This window comes from Petromyzon marinus, chromosome 28, assembly GCF_048934315.1.
Source record: "Petromyzon marinus isolate PM22_M1 ecotype Great Lakes invasive population chromosome 28, UKy_Petmar_22M1.pri1.0, whole genome shotgun sequence".
NCBI lineage: Eukaryota > Metazoa > Chordata > Hyperoartia > Petromyzontiformes > Petromyzontidae > Petromyzon > Petromyzon marinus.
In genome coordinates this window covers 68,499-87,077 of record NC_133694.1, presented here as the reverse complement: position 1 = coordinate 87,077, position 18,579 = coordinate 68,499, and the positions used below count along the sequence as shown (strand labels likewise).

Sequence of the window (18,579 nt, the reverse complement as noted above, 5' to 3'; positions counted from 1 at the left end):
CTCGAGGAGTTGTACACCCCTAGCTGCCACTGCTATTCAGCATGGCCTGAAATCAAATGTATCGTTCCGGATGACCGCTGCAAAGTATGATCTTGAGTTTTGATTATAGTGTGCTGATCTTTAAGGTGTATTGAAAAATGTTGATACTACTACTGATACTCCTGCTGTTATGGAGTGACTCATGCAGCCAGCTATGGCTGAAAAGTTTGGTCGTACATCTTATGTATATCGTTTATTGTAAAATTTGAATCACAGTTCCTATGATCACTGTTACATTGTTTTTATAGCTTTATTTTGGTGATTTTGAAAACGTTTTGGTTTAGCCATGTTTGTTTGTTGTAGTACAGAGTTAGCCTGATAACTTTAATCTTAATTGTCTTATGGTTGTTATTGTTTGACTTGCATCCCACTGGGATTTTTACACACAGCATTGATATACGGTGTTTTTTCTGGAAGACTTTGCTGTTTTTTCCTGGATTTTTCTGTTGCGTGTGTAATGTTGTGGATTCAGGAGACATCGGAGTCGGTTCTTGGAGGCAACACTATTAAAGCACCTCGCTCAGCAGTACAGTCCCAGTACACTCATGGTTATTGTCCTCCTACAGCTACTGTCTGGGGAGGTACTGCCTCTGGGCTAACGTGCCCTAACACAGGACTACACTCAGGGTCCTCCGGCTATGGGTGCCTCGGGGGAGGCTAGTCTAACTCGCCCTAGCCAGGGTGCGAGTTCCGACCACTGATCCACTGGACCCGGCCCTTACAAGGACGTCGGGCCAGGGGTTCCCAGTGTCTCACCACTGAGCCGCACAGAGTCCCGGCCCTGATAAGGACAGCGGGGCTAGGGGTTTCAGGGTCCTATCTAGCTGGTCTTCGGCTTCGGTCTTCAACTGGTCCAGATCGGCTGGGGAGGTCCCCTTTTATGCCCCTTGCCCATTGGAGGTGGGGCTGCGTGGGATCCCAGAACCCCGCAGCCCCCCCCCGCCCGTTGGGGGCGCCGAGGGGCTTAGCTGTCTGGGGATCCTGAGCCCCCAGCAGCTCCTCCCCTCTTGGGCTGGCACTGCAGCCCCTCCCATGATTGTACGAGGTACCGTTCCATCTATGGCGCTACACTTGTAGTCACTTTAAGATGTTTCTTGTTCATGTTTTTGTTTGTTGCGGTTGCACCCTAGTCAAGAGCCGCATGGCTCACAGGGCTATACCTAATAAATTAAACTGAAAAAATTAAACTGTCCATTATAATGTAAATTGCCCCCACGAGTTGTAAGACCAGGGTTCCTCTGGTCGTCTGCGCTGCTGCACCATTTACCACGAAGCGGGGAGAGCCGTGACGACTCCTATTCCTGTGACTACCCGCCCCCACTGGAAATCTGTTAAAAGGAGCTTCAGAGCTCATCGGATTCCTCCGCTATGAATACAGATTCTAATTCTGACTTCAGCGCCGTTAGCGCCATTGCAAAATTAAACGGAAGTGACGCTTGATTTGAAGCTTTCGTGACTGCAGGAATTACTCTTTGGTTCTTTTGGTAAAGTCACGTAGAAAGGAAATAAATTAAATAATAGAATACCACGTTTCGATTGCAACACAAGCAACCGTCATCAGGTAGAACTCAAATTGAGAGAGACAAAACACAGCGGAGGAAACATCGTATTCTATTATTTAATTTATTTTCTTTCTACGTGACTTTACCGAAAGAACCAAAAAGTAATTCCTGTAGTCACGAAAGCTTCAAATCAAGTTTGAACCAATCTACGGGGAGGATGTAAGTTGTTTTCTCTCTCTCTCTGTGCGTCTGAGGATGTAAGTCTGTGTGTCTCTGTCAAATTTCATACTTAATTTCAAATTTAGTAATCTTTGGAGATCGTAATCAACCAGGCTATGCGTTAACTGTGTGTTAGCCGACTCTCTGTGTTGCATTGCATTACATTTTCAATTTTTTTTCTAAGTTTGTTTTCTCAAACGGCCTATTTCTCTCTCTAAAATGTACCAGGCTCTCATAGGTCCATTCGCTCTTTCTCTCCCCCGGCCGCTTCGGGGTGGATTTCCACACATTTCTTTGTGGGTCTCTGTTAAATTTCACACTTAACTTCAAATTTTAGCAATCTTTGGAGATCGTAATCAACCAGGCTATGCGTTAACTGTGTGTTAGCCGACTCTCTGTGTTGCATTACATTACATTTCCAAAAGATTTGCTAAATTTTGTTTTCTCAAACTATTTCTCTCTCTAAAATTCACCAGGGTCTCAGAGCCATTCGATCTTCTTTCCCTCGGTCGCTTCGGGGTGGATTCATTGCCATGCTAATTTCTCTGCTCCAGCAGCTGCCCCAGCAGACCCACCTCTCTCTCTCTGCTATTGATGCCCCCAGGGTCTGGAATGCTATTGCCAATAAACTGCAACTTGAATCCCTACCAATGAGATCTTGTCTCAAAACTGCTCTAGAGGAGTTGTACACCCCTAGCTGCCACTGCTATTCATTGGCGTAAAATAAAATAAAATGTTTCGCTCCGGATGACGCTGCAAAGTATTATCTGTATTTTGATTTAGCGTGCTGATCTTAAAGGTGCATTGAAAAATGTGATATTCCGACTGATGCTTCTGTTGTTATGGAGTAACTCATGCAGCCAGCTATGGCTCTAGGATTTGGTGTTACATGCTAGTTATGTAGTTTATTGTAAAAATTCGGTCACAGTCCCTGTGATCACTGTTACGTTGCAATTATGGCTTAATTTTTTTTATTTCGAAAACGTTTTTTGGTTTGGACATGTTTGTTTTGTTGTAGTACGGAGTTAGACTGATGGCCTTAATCTAAGTTTTCTTGTGGTTGTTGTTGTTTGACTTGCATCCCACTGGGATTTTTTGCACACAGCGTTGGTGTACGGTGCTTTTTTTCAGGAATATTTTGCTGATTTTTTTCATGGATTTTCTGTTTGCACAGTCACATAGTCACTTTAAGATGTTTTTCTTGTTAGTGTTTTTTTGTTGTGGTTGCACCCTATTCAAGAGCCGAATGGCTCACAGGGCTATAACAAAATAAATAAACAAACTCTGCCCAACCCCCCCTCTCTCTCTATTTAAGGCCTCGACACAGAGGCATTGGGGTCTCTGTGTGTCTATGTTGTGTCTGTCTCTCTCAATGTTAGTTCTACCTGATGACGATTGCTTGTGTTACAATCGAAACGTCGTACTCTATTATGTAATTTATTTTCTACGTAAATTTACTGAAGGAACCAAAGAGGGAGGAAGTGACGCTCTTAACCCGGACGCGACGCGACGCTTCCGGCCGCGCCCGAAGCAGAAGGAGAGAGGAGCGGAGAAAGGAGGCGGCGGAGGCGACAGTGGGATGGCGGCCATGGACGCGAGCGTGGACCAGGCTCACTTGCCGAGGGTGGAGGAAGGTGAGAGAATAGGACGAGATAGTGGCGAGCGCCTGAGTGTCGGAGCTCCATCCCCCCCCCGCCCCACTTAGCTTCCACTTCCGTCTGCGGAAATGGAGGCCGCGTTTGTTTACAACGCGAGCGATCAGCTGGGGTGAGGAGTGAAACGTGCAGACTTGGCCTACCTCTATGAGCCCATCGTTGGTTGAACCAGTCTAGATTTTGTGAGGCGGTCGCAGATCCGCCACTGTTGTAAGGAGGCAGTCGCTCTCCAATGACAGCCGTGAGCTGAGGAGCGACGTTCACAACAACGATCCGAGCTCCGGGCGACTAAGAGGCAGCAATATGGCACAGTGGGAGCACAGGCAAGTCAACTCGTAGCGCCTTCGTTCTGTGTCGTAACCTCTTGCCAAAGAAACCTTCGATTTTCCACGTGGCCTAAATGTGCACCTAGCCTGGCACCAAGCACTGTGACGACATCGCTATTTACTGGCGAACGGCGGTTTTCTCACAGGTGAATAGTAAGGGTTTGAAAATGTTTACACTAATCTAGCAATAACTTTACTCTTCCCTTTTCATGTTCAACAATTGTCCCCAAATACATGGTGTCCGAGTCGGTAATTTAGTGTTTTTTGTTGCAGTAAAGAAAGAATTCTCTGTGCTGGAGGATGGAGTGCTTGCTCACCATCTACAAAAGCAGGAGAGTACGTCTGCATGCAGATACGCATCCACTTGGATACATCCATTAAGATTATAATTTCAGGGCCGAATAGAATCCACTAAAAACGAATCGCGCCAAAAATGTGCATTCATGGATCTGTGCTTGTGGCAAGAGAGTTTTTTTAGAGGTTTGCGATTTTAATCTGGCAGGCCACCCTAGTTAAGTGTGGAGTGTATTAACCGTGAAATACTACGCGCCATCCGCTTCATGGTGAACATTTATTTAATCTCTTGACTGCATTCGAAGAAGATTCAGAGCATTGTGTGCCGTGTGATGGTCCAAAGTTGCCGAAATTAAAACAATACTCGCAAATGCCTTAATTGGGAAGACCTCACAATCGTCGGCCCCAAATGTGAACCTGAGAAGTGTAGTAACAGTAATATAGTGCAAACACTTATTGTTACTCGAGGTGATTTGTGTGGCTCAGCAGCCTCGTGTCCTGTTCTCATGCAGTTGAGGATCACTACGCCTCCAATGTGGTGAAGAGCCGCCTCGCGGCGGGCGACGTGCGTTTGGCGCGACAGCTGCAGGAAGCGGAAGCGCAGCGGCAACGTCTAAATCGGCTGACGATGTGAGTGTGGGAACACGAGCGGAGCCGACATGGGTGAGAGAGAACAGTCGATGTTTGTATGTGAGGGTGGAGGAGAGAGAGAGAGCAGTGGAGTGAGGGATGTCTGTGTGTGGGGAGCTGTAATGTCGTGGATAGTGTGCTGCGCAATGACTCCGGTGACCGGAGTTCAATTCCCGCTCACAGCCAAACCAGTGACGATTATCTGAACTGGTCTTGGGTCTTCTTTAGGACTAATCGGCCTCAAATGAGTACTTCGTAAGGTATGCAAACATTGCCATTGGCGAGACAAAGGTGTTTAGGCGTGGTGGTGGCCTCCCCACCCCCTTGTATACCGTACTGGCCTTTATAGGTGCTCACTAACAGCACTTGCCTCAAAAGTTTAAGTCTATAATGGCAATCTTTGTCTTTGTGAGGATGCGTGGAGTAAAGTGAGAGAGCCAGATGGATGTTGGTGTGAGGAGTGAGAAGAGACGGTGGTGGATGTATGTGTGATTAGGGTGGGTGAGAGTCGGGAGGAGGGAGAAATTTGGAATGCCTTTCAGTTGATTGAGGGGATGTCTGTGTTTTTTCAGTGAGGAGCGAGATGCTCACGTTGCCATGGAGCTGCAGCAGCAGGAAGAGCGGGCGCGCGAGGAGGAGCGTCGGGAGCGAGAGCGGCAGGATGCGGTGGGTGCACGCGAACATACGGTGACACTGCAGTCTAAGCACATGGGAAATTACGATCGTGTTGAGCACAAGCCCCAGCTGGAGTAGGCCCTGTACCACCAAAAGTCCCATTGGACCACCCAGGTTTACTCTCGTCCTTCGGTGTAAAAATTTACAGGCAGAAATTTGCATCGGCTCGGAAATCGCTTAGTGCGAAACCTAAATTATCTTTATCGTATCCCAGACAGATCGCAAAGATGGATGCCAGTCAGTGGTTGCTAGGGATTGCGTCATCACTCCCCCTACATCAGCCAATCAGCTGCCAGGAAAACAATCCTGATGGAATATGGCTGCTGTGACATTATTGCTCCATGCATTCAGTCAGGCTGTGATTTTTTTGTGCATTTTTGCGTGTGCAAGTGTCTGCATGTATTATTCAATTGTGTTACTTTGCCTGGGAATGTTTATGTAAGCGAGTGCATTTTTTCGTGTGTTTGTATTGTGTGCCATGCTAGCCTTAATAGGTGCTCGCTAAGAGTGTGTTATAAGGCTATGTCTATTTATGACAGTGTGTGTCTGTACGGGGGAGTATTTGTATGCTTTTGTATTAGATGGGGCCTTACCATCAGCCCCACCAAAACTAAGCACTTGCCTGGGTATTTTGTACCATCGGACACTCCAGCCCCACAACTCCCAATCGCTGATGGGGCAGTTGTGGATAGAGTGGAGAGTTTCCCATACCTGGGCAGTGTGCTTATGACCAGCTCCAGTTTAACAGCAGAGGTCTCACTCCGAATCAGTCGAGCGGCAATATCTTTTCATCGGTTGCGTAACGCTGTGTGGAAGCTACCTGGTCTGTTGCTCCGCACTAAGCTTCAGGTCTTCTCGGCCACGGTCATTCCCTCCCTTCTCTACGCTTGCGAAACGTGGACCCCCCTAATGGAACATCTTCGCCGGTTAGAAACATTTAGGCTAGCCTGCCTACGATCCATCCTGGGTTTAACCAGGCTGGATTGTGTGAGGAACTCACAAATCCTTGAAAGATCTGGGCAAGGTCCCATCGGTGAGCTCCTCCGGCAGGCAAGGCTGCGTTGGCTGGGTCATGTAGCCCGCATGCCCAGCCACCGCTAGTTTGGCTGTGTTTTTTTAGTTTAGCTGTGTGTGTATGTCTGTGTATATTGTAGGGAGTGGTTGTGTATGTATGTTAAACTTCTTTCGCACCGTACATGGCCAACCACTAACCACTATGCTAATAGTGTAGTGGTTAGCGTGCTGCGCTATGAACCCGGCAACCTTATTTTGATTCCTGCTCGCGGCCACCACCAGTGACAATTATCTGAACCAGTCTTGGGCCCTCCCCTAGGTTTACTCGGCCTCAAATGAGTACCTGGTGTGGTGTGTAACCATTGCTGCTGGGGAGACAAAGGCAGTCATGGTGCTGGCCACCAATCCTCTATTGTACTTTTCTGGCCTTCACTAGGTGCTCGCTAACAGCACTTGCCCCAAAAGCCTGTAAAAGGCTATACTGGGCATCTTTGCCTTTGTGATAATGTGTGTTTATTTGTGTGAGGGAACGTGTTTCATGGATGTGAGTAATGGCGGAATTAACGAATTCCCCTTGCATAAATCCTGTATGGATTCTTGGCGTACCCAATTTATAGAATTGCGTAAACCGTTTGCTACTCGGACTCTTGGTATATGCTGAGGCTTGAGTGAATGCATTGAATAATAGTGATGTATTCAGACGTGTAGGTTTGACTAGACTAAGCCCGCGATGTAGAGCATTGGTGCCCAACCTGTGGTCCACAGAAACTGGTGGACATCAAGGCCATGGGAGGTGTCCCGCTGAACTATTGCAGATACTATGATTTATTTCTGCAAAGCACATCAACTATTTTACTGCCCATCGTACATCTTTTCAGATTAGCCAAAAAAACATTTTAAAACCTATTTGTGGGGCGACTGCATGTGTGACTTCATCACCAGGTGTTGCTTAAGTCGTCCTCCGTCTACCTGGTCTCCGTAGACTACAGAGGCAAACTGCAAAACCGGGTGGAGAGGGTGACTAAAGCAGCAACTGGTGAAGTCACATGCACAGTGACAGCTGAATAAGCTTAATGAATTAATCTTATTCAAGGCTGAGGAAACCTGACATCTAAATCATTTTCTATTATGGCTTTTAATTCAAATGTATGGTGCTTTTCGAGTAGGTTTAATTTTTTCAAGTTTGTTATTGGTGTGTGATTGTCTGCGGACATTTATTGAGGGTTAACTTGGTCTGTGGGTCCAGAATGGCTTGGGATCCACTGCTGTCGAAAATATTAAAATATTGTATCTCTTGCCCAGGCGTCAACAACTTGCAGGACGTTGTGATCTAAAAGCTCACGCTTACATCAGCAGATATTACCTTTAATGATGATCGTGATTTGTTTTTGATATAGTGCCCCATGTACCGGGGTGTCTCGGAGCACTTTACATCACATCTCAAACATTGATAGGATACCTCCAGTGGCAACTGTACTTGTGCGCACAAGGTGATACAACTCCTGGCCTGCAAATAGGCATTAATCTGCCAGTAGTGGGTGTCAATTGCTTTGTGTAATTCCAATGTATTAATTCATATTGTCTGACATTTTAGTTCTATAAATAAGAAAATGGACTTGAGAATTCACCGCATACAATGTACACCTACCGAATGGTGCAATCATGCACAGAAGGTCAAACGCCTAAAGGATTCTCAGTATTCATTGTGTTTATTGGCTGAGGCTTGCAGAGCCAAGCTAAGGCACCATTAGGATACTCGGTGTTCAACATTCATTCCTAAAACGTCTTCGGCTGTCAATCGCGAATGATGATGACAGGAGAACAGCTAGCACTTCCCTGCGCTCTGGTGGGATGAGAGACCAGCCCTTGAAATGTAGACAATAACTGCAGGAAATATTTTGTTTTCAATCTGCTGAGATTTTACAGATCTAAAGTGGAAATGAGCGTTGATTCACATGAACACCAGTCTTGCTAAAAAAAAAACGTAATGCACGGTTGTCTTAAGCAGCATTGCCATTTCATATATTTTTTATTAAAATTACTTTTTTTATGACAACAGTTGTGATCGATCTTCTAAAACACCTTGATGTGGCTAATTAACTTTGAGACCGTGAGACAGACTTCATTATAAACATTGGGATGTAAACGTGTGTGCGTGTATGGATGCAGAGGGTCGCGCGCAGGCTGCAGGAGGGGGAGCGTAGAGGTCGCCACGTAGACTCGGCCGCGCATCCATCCCCAGGTGAGAAGGGCCCCGCATTGATCTCCACACAAGTGGTCAGGGCGCTGACATGGCCGAGCAGGAGCGCTTTGCCACTCGTTTACGGAGATTTTCTTTTTTAATCCGACGGGCTACCCTGGTTAATACTGCGGGTGTATTAACCATGATGCACTCGTTCTGCTTTGCAGTGCACCTTGAATCCTGTTGTCATTCGAATAAGAGTAGGCCATTGTGTTGGTGTCATGGTCCAAAGTTGCCAAATTATCCACAAATAACTTAATTTGAAAATAGCAATCATCGCCCTCGACTGCAAACGCTTATCAGGACACTCTTCAAAAAGTCTTGAGTCTGAGGCTTTCCTTGCTAAAAAAAATGTAACAATACAATTATACAAATGCATAAAAAAAATCTGTCTTTGTATAATTTTCTCCCATTAATGCAGTTGTGTATAATTTGCATAAAATGACCATAACATTAAATTTCGATTTAAAGCTTTCGTGACTGCAATGATTCATCTTCTTTGGTTCTTTCGGTAAAGTCACGTAGAATGAGAATAAAATAATAAATTGATAAAATAAAATAACACAATAATATTCTCACGAAGGCCGCTTGTGTTGTGGCCGAAACGTCGTGAGAATATTATTGTGTTATTTTATTTTATCAATTTATTATTTTATTCTCATTCTACGTGACTTTACCGAAAGAACCAAAGAAGATGGACCATAACATTCCTACACACATTATTATGCATTAATCTAATTTTTCCGAATCCATGTAAATCAATCCGTATATATCATTGAGCACACCCCTGATTTAAAATCCGGCTGGGTGGCTCCGTGGTAGCGGGAGCAGCTTGCAATTGCAAAGTTGCGAGTTGGAATTCTGTTTGGGGGGTTGATTCAGTCCACCAACCCTCTGGGGTCAATAAAATATACATGCCTTTTGCCCGTCCAATGACGAGTGTATTGCAGTATATCTGAAACTTGCAAGCGAAAAGCAGGCCACGACGTGATATTCATTGCATCCATTCGTGTGCAATTTGTAAGGCCGCGGTGACACAGACCTATTTCATTTGAAGGTTTTAATCCCTTGTTCATCATGATGTCCTTTTCACGTCTATGTCTCAATAGCGTTACGGAGATCGCGTGACATTAGGGTTCTGCCTTTGTAATGAGGGTTACAAGTTTACACTGAGGAGGGGGGAGGAGGTGCCTCGCCCCCCCTATGTGGAGTGACGTTAATGGAGGGGGGGGGTGTCCATTTGGAGGACGTCACCCACTCATGATTATTTTGAGAGGTGGGTCCATGTGGAGGATGTAACTTGTTCATGATTATTAATGAGGGTGGCTGGTCGACGTGGAGTGACATTACGCACTGACATTCTTGGGTAAATATAGTAGTAAATACGGGCAGTCCTCGTTTCGTTCCTGAGACCAGTTTGTAAGTCGAAACACTAATACACTGTTTTTAAATGCCCACATGGTCAGGGTTATGAAATGTGTTACAGTTCAACAAATTTGGAAGCAGTGTTGAACTAATAATTAAAAATAAATATTGTAAAAAAAATACTGTATAGTCAATAAAACTAAATTAGGTAACATAAATAGAAAAAATATGTTTTAAATTCACTTACCTTGTCTTGCTGCTGGCTTGCTTGTCAGAAGAAGGGCAGTGGGTCCCCACAATTGCACGCACGCATACACGCATGGGGCACACAGACACACACAAAGACACGCACACACCCCAACGACAACGATCGTTTGTATGGCCTTAACAGGCTGTTGGGCCAAGTTCTGTTCAACGAGCAGCGTGAAGACTGCCTGTACCGCATAGTGGGAAGTCAACAGTGTTTGCCCTATGGATGGCCTTGCTCCAGCTATAGGAAAGTGGCGTTTCCACCACTGACTGTAAATGGGAGATGCACTGCCTCAATGCTCATTTGAACAGGTCACCACTTTGATTTTTGAATTTTAAATAAGGGTTGCATCTTTAAACCCCAACAGCTGGCAGAAGACATGAGTGCCTTGACCCTAATTCTCACTTGCATAATATGTGCAGCTGTTACAGCTGGAGTACATTCTATATGAACTGGCAGTTTCCACCATTTAATAATGAATGTAGTTGTGTTTGGCTAGCTGTCATGTTCATTGAATAATTTGTAGATTTAAAGTTTTTGAGTGTTGTGTTTGCATTGTAAGTGTGGATGGCCGTTTGAGTGTGTTCGTGTAAATTGCGTGCGTGCGGTGCACAACACCCTGCACCCTGGATACCCTTGAAAAATAAGTGTTCCATCTCGAGGGAATTTGAAATAACCAAATTAGTGTGGTGTGGGTCTCTGTGCTTTACTAGTACGGGACCAAGTGGGCTTTGTGGAAGAGGGGATGACTGAGGAGATTGAGCTTGATGATGCGGAGCTGGCAAGAAGACTGCAGCAGCAGGAGGAGCAGGTGAAGCGGCTGAGTGAGAACCTGTGACGAAGCCTCATTGGAAATGATGAGGTGGTAAAGTGCCTAGCGGTAGTGTGAACGCTGTTTGTTGCAGCGGTGTTTGTGCTTTGTATCCAGAAGGCCACCCTGGTTAATACTGCTTTGGATATTAACCATAATGTACTTTGCGCTACCTGGTTCACATTGGATGTTTAAAGTCCTGTGATGTCATTCGAAGAAGAGTAAGCAATTGTGTGCCGGCATCATGAGTTGCGGCTCCTGACATGGTTATCTGGCTTGACCACATGAAAGTGAAATTGTAGTAGTTGCTCTACACCATACGAAAGAAGAAGAATGGGCCAGGTTTTAAACATCTGTTTTTACAAGGGTTGTAATGTTTTATTTCTTTATTTTAATATCAACAATTTCTACAAAAGCTTTTGGAGGAGACCTTGGTTGCTTATGAAATCCCTTGGTTGTGTATTATTTGTTTTTATCCCTTTACGCAAATGCAAGCCTTGTCCTGTTTGCATTTCTCCCCAGAGAGCATGGAAGGCTCACCGGGCAGCCGATGCGGGGCTCAGGGCTGCAGTATTGGCTCAGGATGAGGTGAGCACGTTATCTGGACCAACTTCACATCTCCTCACGTGTGATTTGTGAATCGGCATCTATTTGCTTTTATGAAAACTTAACAATCCTCTCTGTAATTTGCTTTTGGAATGATTTTCATTAGGCTTTACAATTTAAGAATTATTAAGTATACCATCGTGTACTGGCAAAGAACTAAGTTATGATACTCTTTGGTTTTATTCGGTTAAGTCACGTAGGTAAAAAAACAAATTAAAATTAAATAAAAGAAAAAAATTAAACACGACGTTTCGGAGGCAACACAAGCTTCCGTCTCCAGGTGGAAACAGTCAGCAACAAATCGCTGCACCAAGTGGCGAGGCTCTGGGAACCTCGGGCTTAAATACAGGTTAAGGGAGGGGGGGGAGCCATGTAGGGGGACCTTGGTGGGGTGAGGGGCTGAGTTAATCAGTCTTTTGTTGTGTAGAGGGTGCGGGGGGGGGGTCACTGTGTGTGTGCAATAGAAACGGAACAATAGAAACAAATAAAGATCGGCAAGAAAGTGCTGTAAGGTGTGGAGTAGAAAACAGTGGAAATAGAAAATCTTAAATGCAGGTTAAGTGGGGGGGGGGGTGGGAGGAGCCATGTAGGGGGACCTTGGTGGGGTGCGTGGCTGAGTTAATCCGTCTTTTGTTGTGTAGAGGGTACGGGGGATGGGTCACTGTGTGTGCAATAGAAACGGAAAAAATAGGAAAATTAAAGATTGGCAAGAATGTGCTGTAAGGGGGGAGTAGAAAAAAGGGAAATAGAAAGTTCGGAATGAATATGCTTGGCATACCACTACTTGAAATTGCTGTTAGAAATTAGTTGACGTTTGGTATGATTTAAAACGTCTTTCCAGTGGTTGCTTAATTTGCAACCATCCTCTCGGTTGACGTTATGCCTGTGTTTGTATATCTGAATGGCTTCATGAACAAATCTCTGGTGATGACCTATAGGTTTACAGAGAACCTTGGTATCGGAGAAGACAATCTCATGATCACCCATAGCGTTGTAACAATGATCAGCCACAGCAGATGAATTCGTTCTGCCGTGTTTCAGATCTGATTTGGGCTCGCGAATTCGGTCAGAGATATGTCGTTTCGTCTCCCCGATATAGCAATCACCACAGGTACAACTCAATTTGTAAACTCCGGGGTACTGTAAGTCAGGGATGACATCCTTTACGGATGGGATCAGATCACGAATTTTGTGTACTGTATTGAACCGGACTTGGATCTTGTGTTTGTTTAGAATTTTGGAAATCTTTTTAGTAACGCCTGCTATGTATGGTAGTGTGATGGTTTTGATCGGAGTATCAAGTGTTTGTTTCTGTGTGGTAGGAGAAACAGCTTGGCGGATGGTACGGTCAGAGTATCCGTTACTCTTGAGGTTCCAGCCGTACCAATTTTAATTCACTGGTCAATTGGTGTTGGTCCAAGATGCAATGAGCCCTATGGTATAACGTTTTGATGAGAGAATTCTTTTGAGCCGGGTGGTGGTGGGAATCCGGTTTCAAGTAGGAATCTGTGTGGGTGGGCTTTCTGTAAACAGAATGTCCCAACGAGCCATCAGACCTCTCAAACAGAACATCTAAGAATGGCAGTTTGCCATCTTTCTCTACTTCTACTCCCCCCTTACAGCACATTCTTGCCGATCTTTAATTTTTCTATTTTTTCCGTTTCTATTGCACACACACAGTGACCCATCCCCCGCACCCTCTACACAACAAAAGACGGATTAATTCAGCCCCGCACCCCACCAAAGTCCCCCTACATGGCTCCCCCCGCCCCCTTAAACTACATTTAAGCTGTTTTTTCCACTATTTTCTAGTCCGCACCTTACAGCACATTCTTGCCGATCATTAATTTTTTCTATTCCGTTTCTATTGCACACACACAGTGACCCACTCCCCGCACCCTCTACATAACAGAATACGGATTAACTCAGCCCCTCACCCCACCAAGGTCCCCCTACATGGCTCCTCCCTCCCTCCCTTAACCTGTATTTAAGCCCGAGGTTCCCAGAGCCTCGCCACTTGGTGCAGCGATTTTTTGCTGTGACTGTTTCCACCTGAAGACAGAAGCTTGTGTTGCCTCCTAAACGTCGTGTTTTAATTTTTTCTTTTATTTAATTTTAATTTGTTTTTTACCTACGTTACTTAACCGAATAAAACCAAAGAGTATGAATTCTTGCAGTCACGAAAGCTTCAAATCTAGAACCAAGTTATGAATTAGATTTTTACGCCGTATGTATTAATGATCATGGTTTATTTTGTTTATACAGCGGCATTCATGGTAGTTGTCTTCTCAAAATGCTGTAGAACTTAACACGCTTAGTTTTCGCACAGGTGCAGGAAGCCACAGACAAGCGGCGATGATTGCCAGGACCGGCACCAACAATTACCCATGCTCTGGGATCCTATACTGGGCTGTTTGGCCAACTCCAGTGTTTATACACTGAACACTATAAAACACGTGTCTCTGTTTCTATCCCAGGAAATCGCCAAGTTTATCCAAGAGAAAGAACTAAAGAGTCTCAAACAAAAAGAGAAGACATCGGTGAGGGCGAGAGAGAAAGGAGAGATGGAGAAAGAGAGACGCAGAGACCCAAGAAAGGAGAGCGAGTGGGTGCGGGAGAGGGAAGCGGGGAGGGAGAGACAAGAGTGGGAAAGAGAGAGGGAGGTGCGAGCAAGGGAGAGACATGGTGACCCGCGTAAAGAGATCGAATGGCAAAGGGAGAGAGAGGCGAGGAAGGAGATTGACACTGGTGAGAGGAGAGAGCAGGAGAGGCTGAGAGACAGACACAGGGATCTGAGTAAGGGGAGTGATCATGAGAGACATGTGGAGGCACGGGGGTATAGGGAGGGGGGGAGGGAGATGCACGGGGAGAGAACCCCGGGAAGGGAGAGGAGAGAGCCTGTGTCTGCGAGGACTGCTGATGAGAGAAGCAATGGCGATTCCCAGAGAAGACCGCCAAGGTGAGCGCACTTCCTCTCCCCGCTCCCCCTCTCTCTGCTTCCCCTCTTTCAGGTCCCCCTCTCCCTGCTGCTTCTCGCCCTGCTACCCCGCTCCCCCAGGTCTCACAAATTCACTCTGGCAACCAGTTGTGGCCTCAATCACTTATTTGTCAATAATACCATGGTTACTGTTTCCGTGAGCTTCTCACAATGATTCCTGCAATGTTGGCTTGGTCTACCAGACCGATTGTTTATTCTCATCCACAGTGGTCAACCACCACACTGCAGGTCACAACACTTCTTTTGGCTTATTCCTTGCCCTTCTCCACTCTGGAACTCCCCCCCCCCCTCTCTATCATACATTTTCCAAAGTTCTTTCTAAGAAATTTGTGTAACCACCCCTAAAAAAGCAATTTAAGGCTATAAGCAATATTGCGGAGCTAATACGTGTGGATATCACCTGCTATGACTTGAATCATAAACATGGATATTGACAAGGAAAATTAAAAAGAAACTGACAAGTACACAGACATACAAGGAAGCATGGAGCACTACATGCTTGGAATTACACTGAGAAACAAAAACGTGGATTGGAGAATCAATGCAAGTTAGATGCATCTTATTGCCTTAATAAAAATTGGCTTGGGAAAAACAAATCACGATATGGGATGCTGGTTGGTGGTCAAGACTAGAGACGGAGTAGCTGCCAAATGGAGCAGTGCCCAAATGATGTCCACTACGGAGATGGAGCAATACGATTAGCTCATGTGCTGCACCTAGATGGATTGTCTAATCGTAATACCGTAAGAGATTATGACAGCCTGAGTGCCTTCATTTATCAGTGGATAGGTCATGGTTGATAATGTTGATGGGAAACCCAGTGCTTTTCCTGTGGATAGACTCATCTCTGCCATATGCATGTGTAATTTATATTTTTAGCTCAGAGCTTTAAACAGTTGTTGAGCACCGTTTCAACGCTTAATTTAAGCAGGACATTTTTGATGATTTCCTCTTAAGAGGCAATCTGGATTTCAACAAAACATGAACATTGGCATAATTATTGTGGCTCTGCAGGCCACCTCCGCCGAAGAACATTGCGGAGGAGCTGGACCCGACGTTTGATAAGCGACCAATGAAGAGGCCGCCCCGCCCTGCCGCGCCTCCCTCGCACGGTACGTTTCGTGTGTGTGTAGCTGTGTGCATGCCTGTGCATTGTGTTTGTGTCGTGAGCGCACTGCAACTAACCCGGCCACCCGAGTTTCGTGCCTGCTTACAACGACCATCGATGACGAATATCTGAACTGGTCCTGGGCCTCCTATAGATCAACTCAGCCTAAAATGACTACCTGGTGCAGTCTATTTACATCATATTTGGGAGATAAAGGCGGCCGGGTGCAATGCTGGCCACTTACGCCCTCGTGTGCGGTGCTGGCCTTAATTGATGCTCGCAAACAGCACTTGCCTCAACAGTCTGTTAAAGGCTAAAGGAGGGAACTTTGCCTTTGTGACTGCATATGTGTGTCCGTCTCTGTCTTGCCATAAGCCCCACAAAAATAAGCACGTGCCTAGGTATTTTGTGTCATCGAATGCTTCACCCCCTTCGCTCCTCAAGAGTGATGGGGTAGTTGTGGGGAGAGTGGAGACGTTTTTGTACCTAGCCAGTGTGCTTATGGCAAACTCCGGTTTGGCAGCGGAGGTCTCACTCCGAATCAGATGAGCGGCACCTTTCTATCAGCTGCATAACAATGTGTAGAAGCTACCTGGCCTATCGCTCCATCCGAAGCTCTGTGTCTTCTCAGCCATAGTTATGTCCTCGCTTATCTATGCTTGCAAAACTTGGACCCCTTTGATGGAACATCTACGTAGGTTTGAAAAATCCAGGATAGCCTGCCTACAATCCACCCTGGGCTTTACCATGAGTTGTGTTATATTATTTTGTGTTGAACTAGGATCCAAATCGTAAACAAAGCATCCTTGCCTGTAGGATTGGCAGTTCAAGAGCATTGATTTAAGCAAGCTTGACTACTAATGAGACACTGAATGTTAAAACCTGTTCCCGGTTTGCTTGTCTTGAATCAATACTGCTGATATTATGCATTCCCATTTAAGCCGTGTGGCGATGGGTTGTGTAAGAAGACTTTATTTAATGTTTTTATGTGGAAAGTGTGCAGGCGATTGTCTGCTCATTTTCTTGTATTTGGTGGTCTCTGGTTTAGGATGTTTCTAAAAGATGGACCCAATTTCAAAGCAGTATATTTTACGATGGCAACCTGTTACAATTACACTAAAAGTTACAAACAGTTTAATAAGTTGTCAAGTTTTACTAACCATTTTATAAATGCTCTATGTGCCCTCCACCTGCTGTACGAACAACATCGAGACGATAGTTGAATTCGTCCCAAATGCCTCTCATCTCACGTTTTCTGAGGTGCGTGGTCGCCCTGTGCTCTTGCCCTTACATAAACAGCCTGTTTCCTCAAATTGTCGGTACCAATGACGAATGCTCTTTGACATTGGCGGATCAATGCCAAAATGCCGTTGAAACGCACGCTGCACCACAATTACGGATTCAGTCTTGCTGAACTGCAGAACGCAAAACGCCCCTTGTGTTGCCGGGGTCACCATCTTGCAAATGACTGAGGCTAGGGGCTGCTTATGCGCTGGGAGAGGCATCTAGCGGTAATCATTTGAAACTCTATGCCCCGCCCTTTCAAGTGGTAAGAGATTTAAAGCTTTCGTGACTGCTAGGATCCATACTCTTTGGTTCTATTGGGTCACCTAGTCACCTACGTGACTTTACCCAATAGAACCAAAAAGTGGTAAGAGTTTCATTCATGGGTGGTTCGTGGTTGCAGAGCTATAGCGATTTCAAATCGGGTCCATCTTTTTTAAACAACCTGTATATTTGGTGGTTTTTGCTCTGATTTATATTTGCCTCATTGTTGTGCTTTGTTTTTTGTTATTTCTTTTGTCATTTTGGTGACCCAGGTCAGTCACTCTTCAAATGAGACAATCGCAGTCTCTTGAGTCATCACCTGGTTAAACAAATTTGAAATACTTGGCTGTGTCCCTTGTAGACCGAACACAAGGCCATCCTATTGGCAGCCCACCCGCACACACAGCCAGCGATGAACATCACGTCAACCGGAGCTGGTCGAGAGATGACATTCATGGGAGCCAGCCGGTGGAACCAGAAGGGGCAGCTGCCTGGGATACAAGAGATCAAGGGCAGAGGTGGGAGAGGGCAGGAAGAGTGCTAACAGGAGAGGGTGAAGACCAAAGTCGGAGCAAGAAAGAAAACTGCAAGCAGCAGTGAGAGGCCTCCGAGTTTCCCACGCTCAGCAAAGTAAACACCATAGTGCTCAGCTTTACCAGCAGTATTACTCGTGCGCATAGTGTGCGAGTGTGATAAACACCGTCTTGTTTATATTTCTAGTGAATGTTCTGTGCAGCAATTGCATGGAACCATCGCGAGCTGTGCCACAATTGGTCACACCGTCCCTCGTGCTGGCGCTTGATCGTCACGGCAGTGTTACGTGTTCTGTGTTTAGTGGACCACACCTTTGCCAGTGTGTAAGTGTGGCGTGCGCGCATTTGACCAGCATTCTCATTGTGTGGACACCCGCACAGGATGGCCAGTGTCTTATCTGTGATGTCAGTTTTTCTTGCCTTATTTTTTACGCTTCAATAGGATATTGTATTGATTGTAAAATAACGATGCCTTTTATTTTTAGACAACATAACAGCCAAAATATCATGCGCTTTTTTCCACGAGCTTGTGATTGGTGTTTTTTGTGTGCGTGTTCAGAAGCGAGTGTAAAGCAGAGGTGATGCATTTCTTGTGGTTGGGCTGTGTGGTGCGGAATCATTTTGGGGTGGGTATCCCAATGCTGACATCGTAAATCAGTCATTAGCAGAGAGCACGTCAAAACTTGGCGATACAGTATATAAGAAAGAGCAAACTCTGTTTTATTTAACCTGGGAAGGGTTCAGGAGACCGGGATGAATTTAAT

The 18,579-nt window shown here is 45.5% G+C and overlaps 1 protein-coding gene across 2 annotated transcripts; it reads left to right on the top strand.

Moving 5' to 3' along the window:
• The first annotated feature begins 3,090 nt into the window (after positions 1 to 3,090).
• CCDC50 (coiled-coil domain containing 50) lies at positions 3,091 to 18,337 on the top strand. 2 transcript variants are annotated; one of them, XM_032962001.2, is made up of 10 exons: positions 3,091 to 3,394; positions 4,015 to 4,077; positions 4,548 to 4,665; positions 5,238 to 5,331; positions 8,524 to 8,596; positions 10,925 to 11,022; positions 11,545 to 11,610; positions 14,106 to 14,587; positions 15,641 to 15,738; positions 17,555 to 18,337. In XM_032962001.2, the coding sequence occupies exons 1-10, from the start codon at positions 3,112 to 3,114 to the stop codon at positions 17,572 to 17,574; spliced, it is 1,395 nt and encodes a 464-aa protein (XP_032817892.2). In that variant the 5' UTR covers positions 3,091 to 3,111; the 3' UTR covers positions 17,575 to 18,337. The 2 variants fall into 2 exon arrangements, with proteins under 2 accessions (XP_032817892.2, XP_032817891.2); XM_032962000.2 differs by having other exon boundaries at positions 3,093 to 3,394; positions 17,644 to 18,337.
• Positions 18,338 to 18,579: the final 242 nt, after the last annotated feature.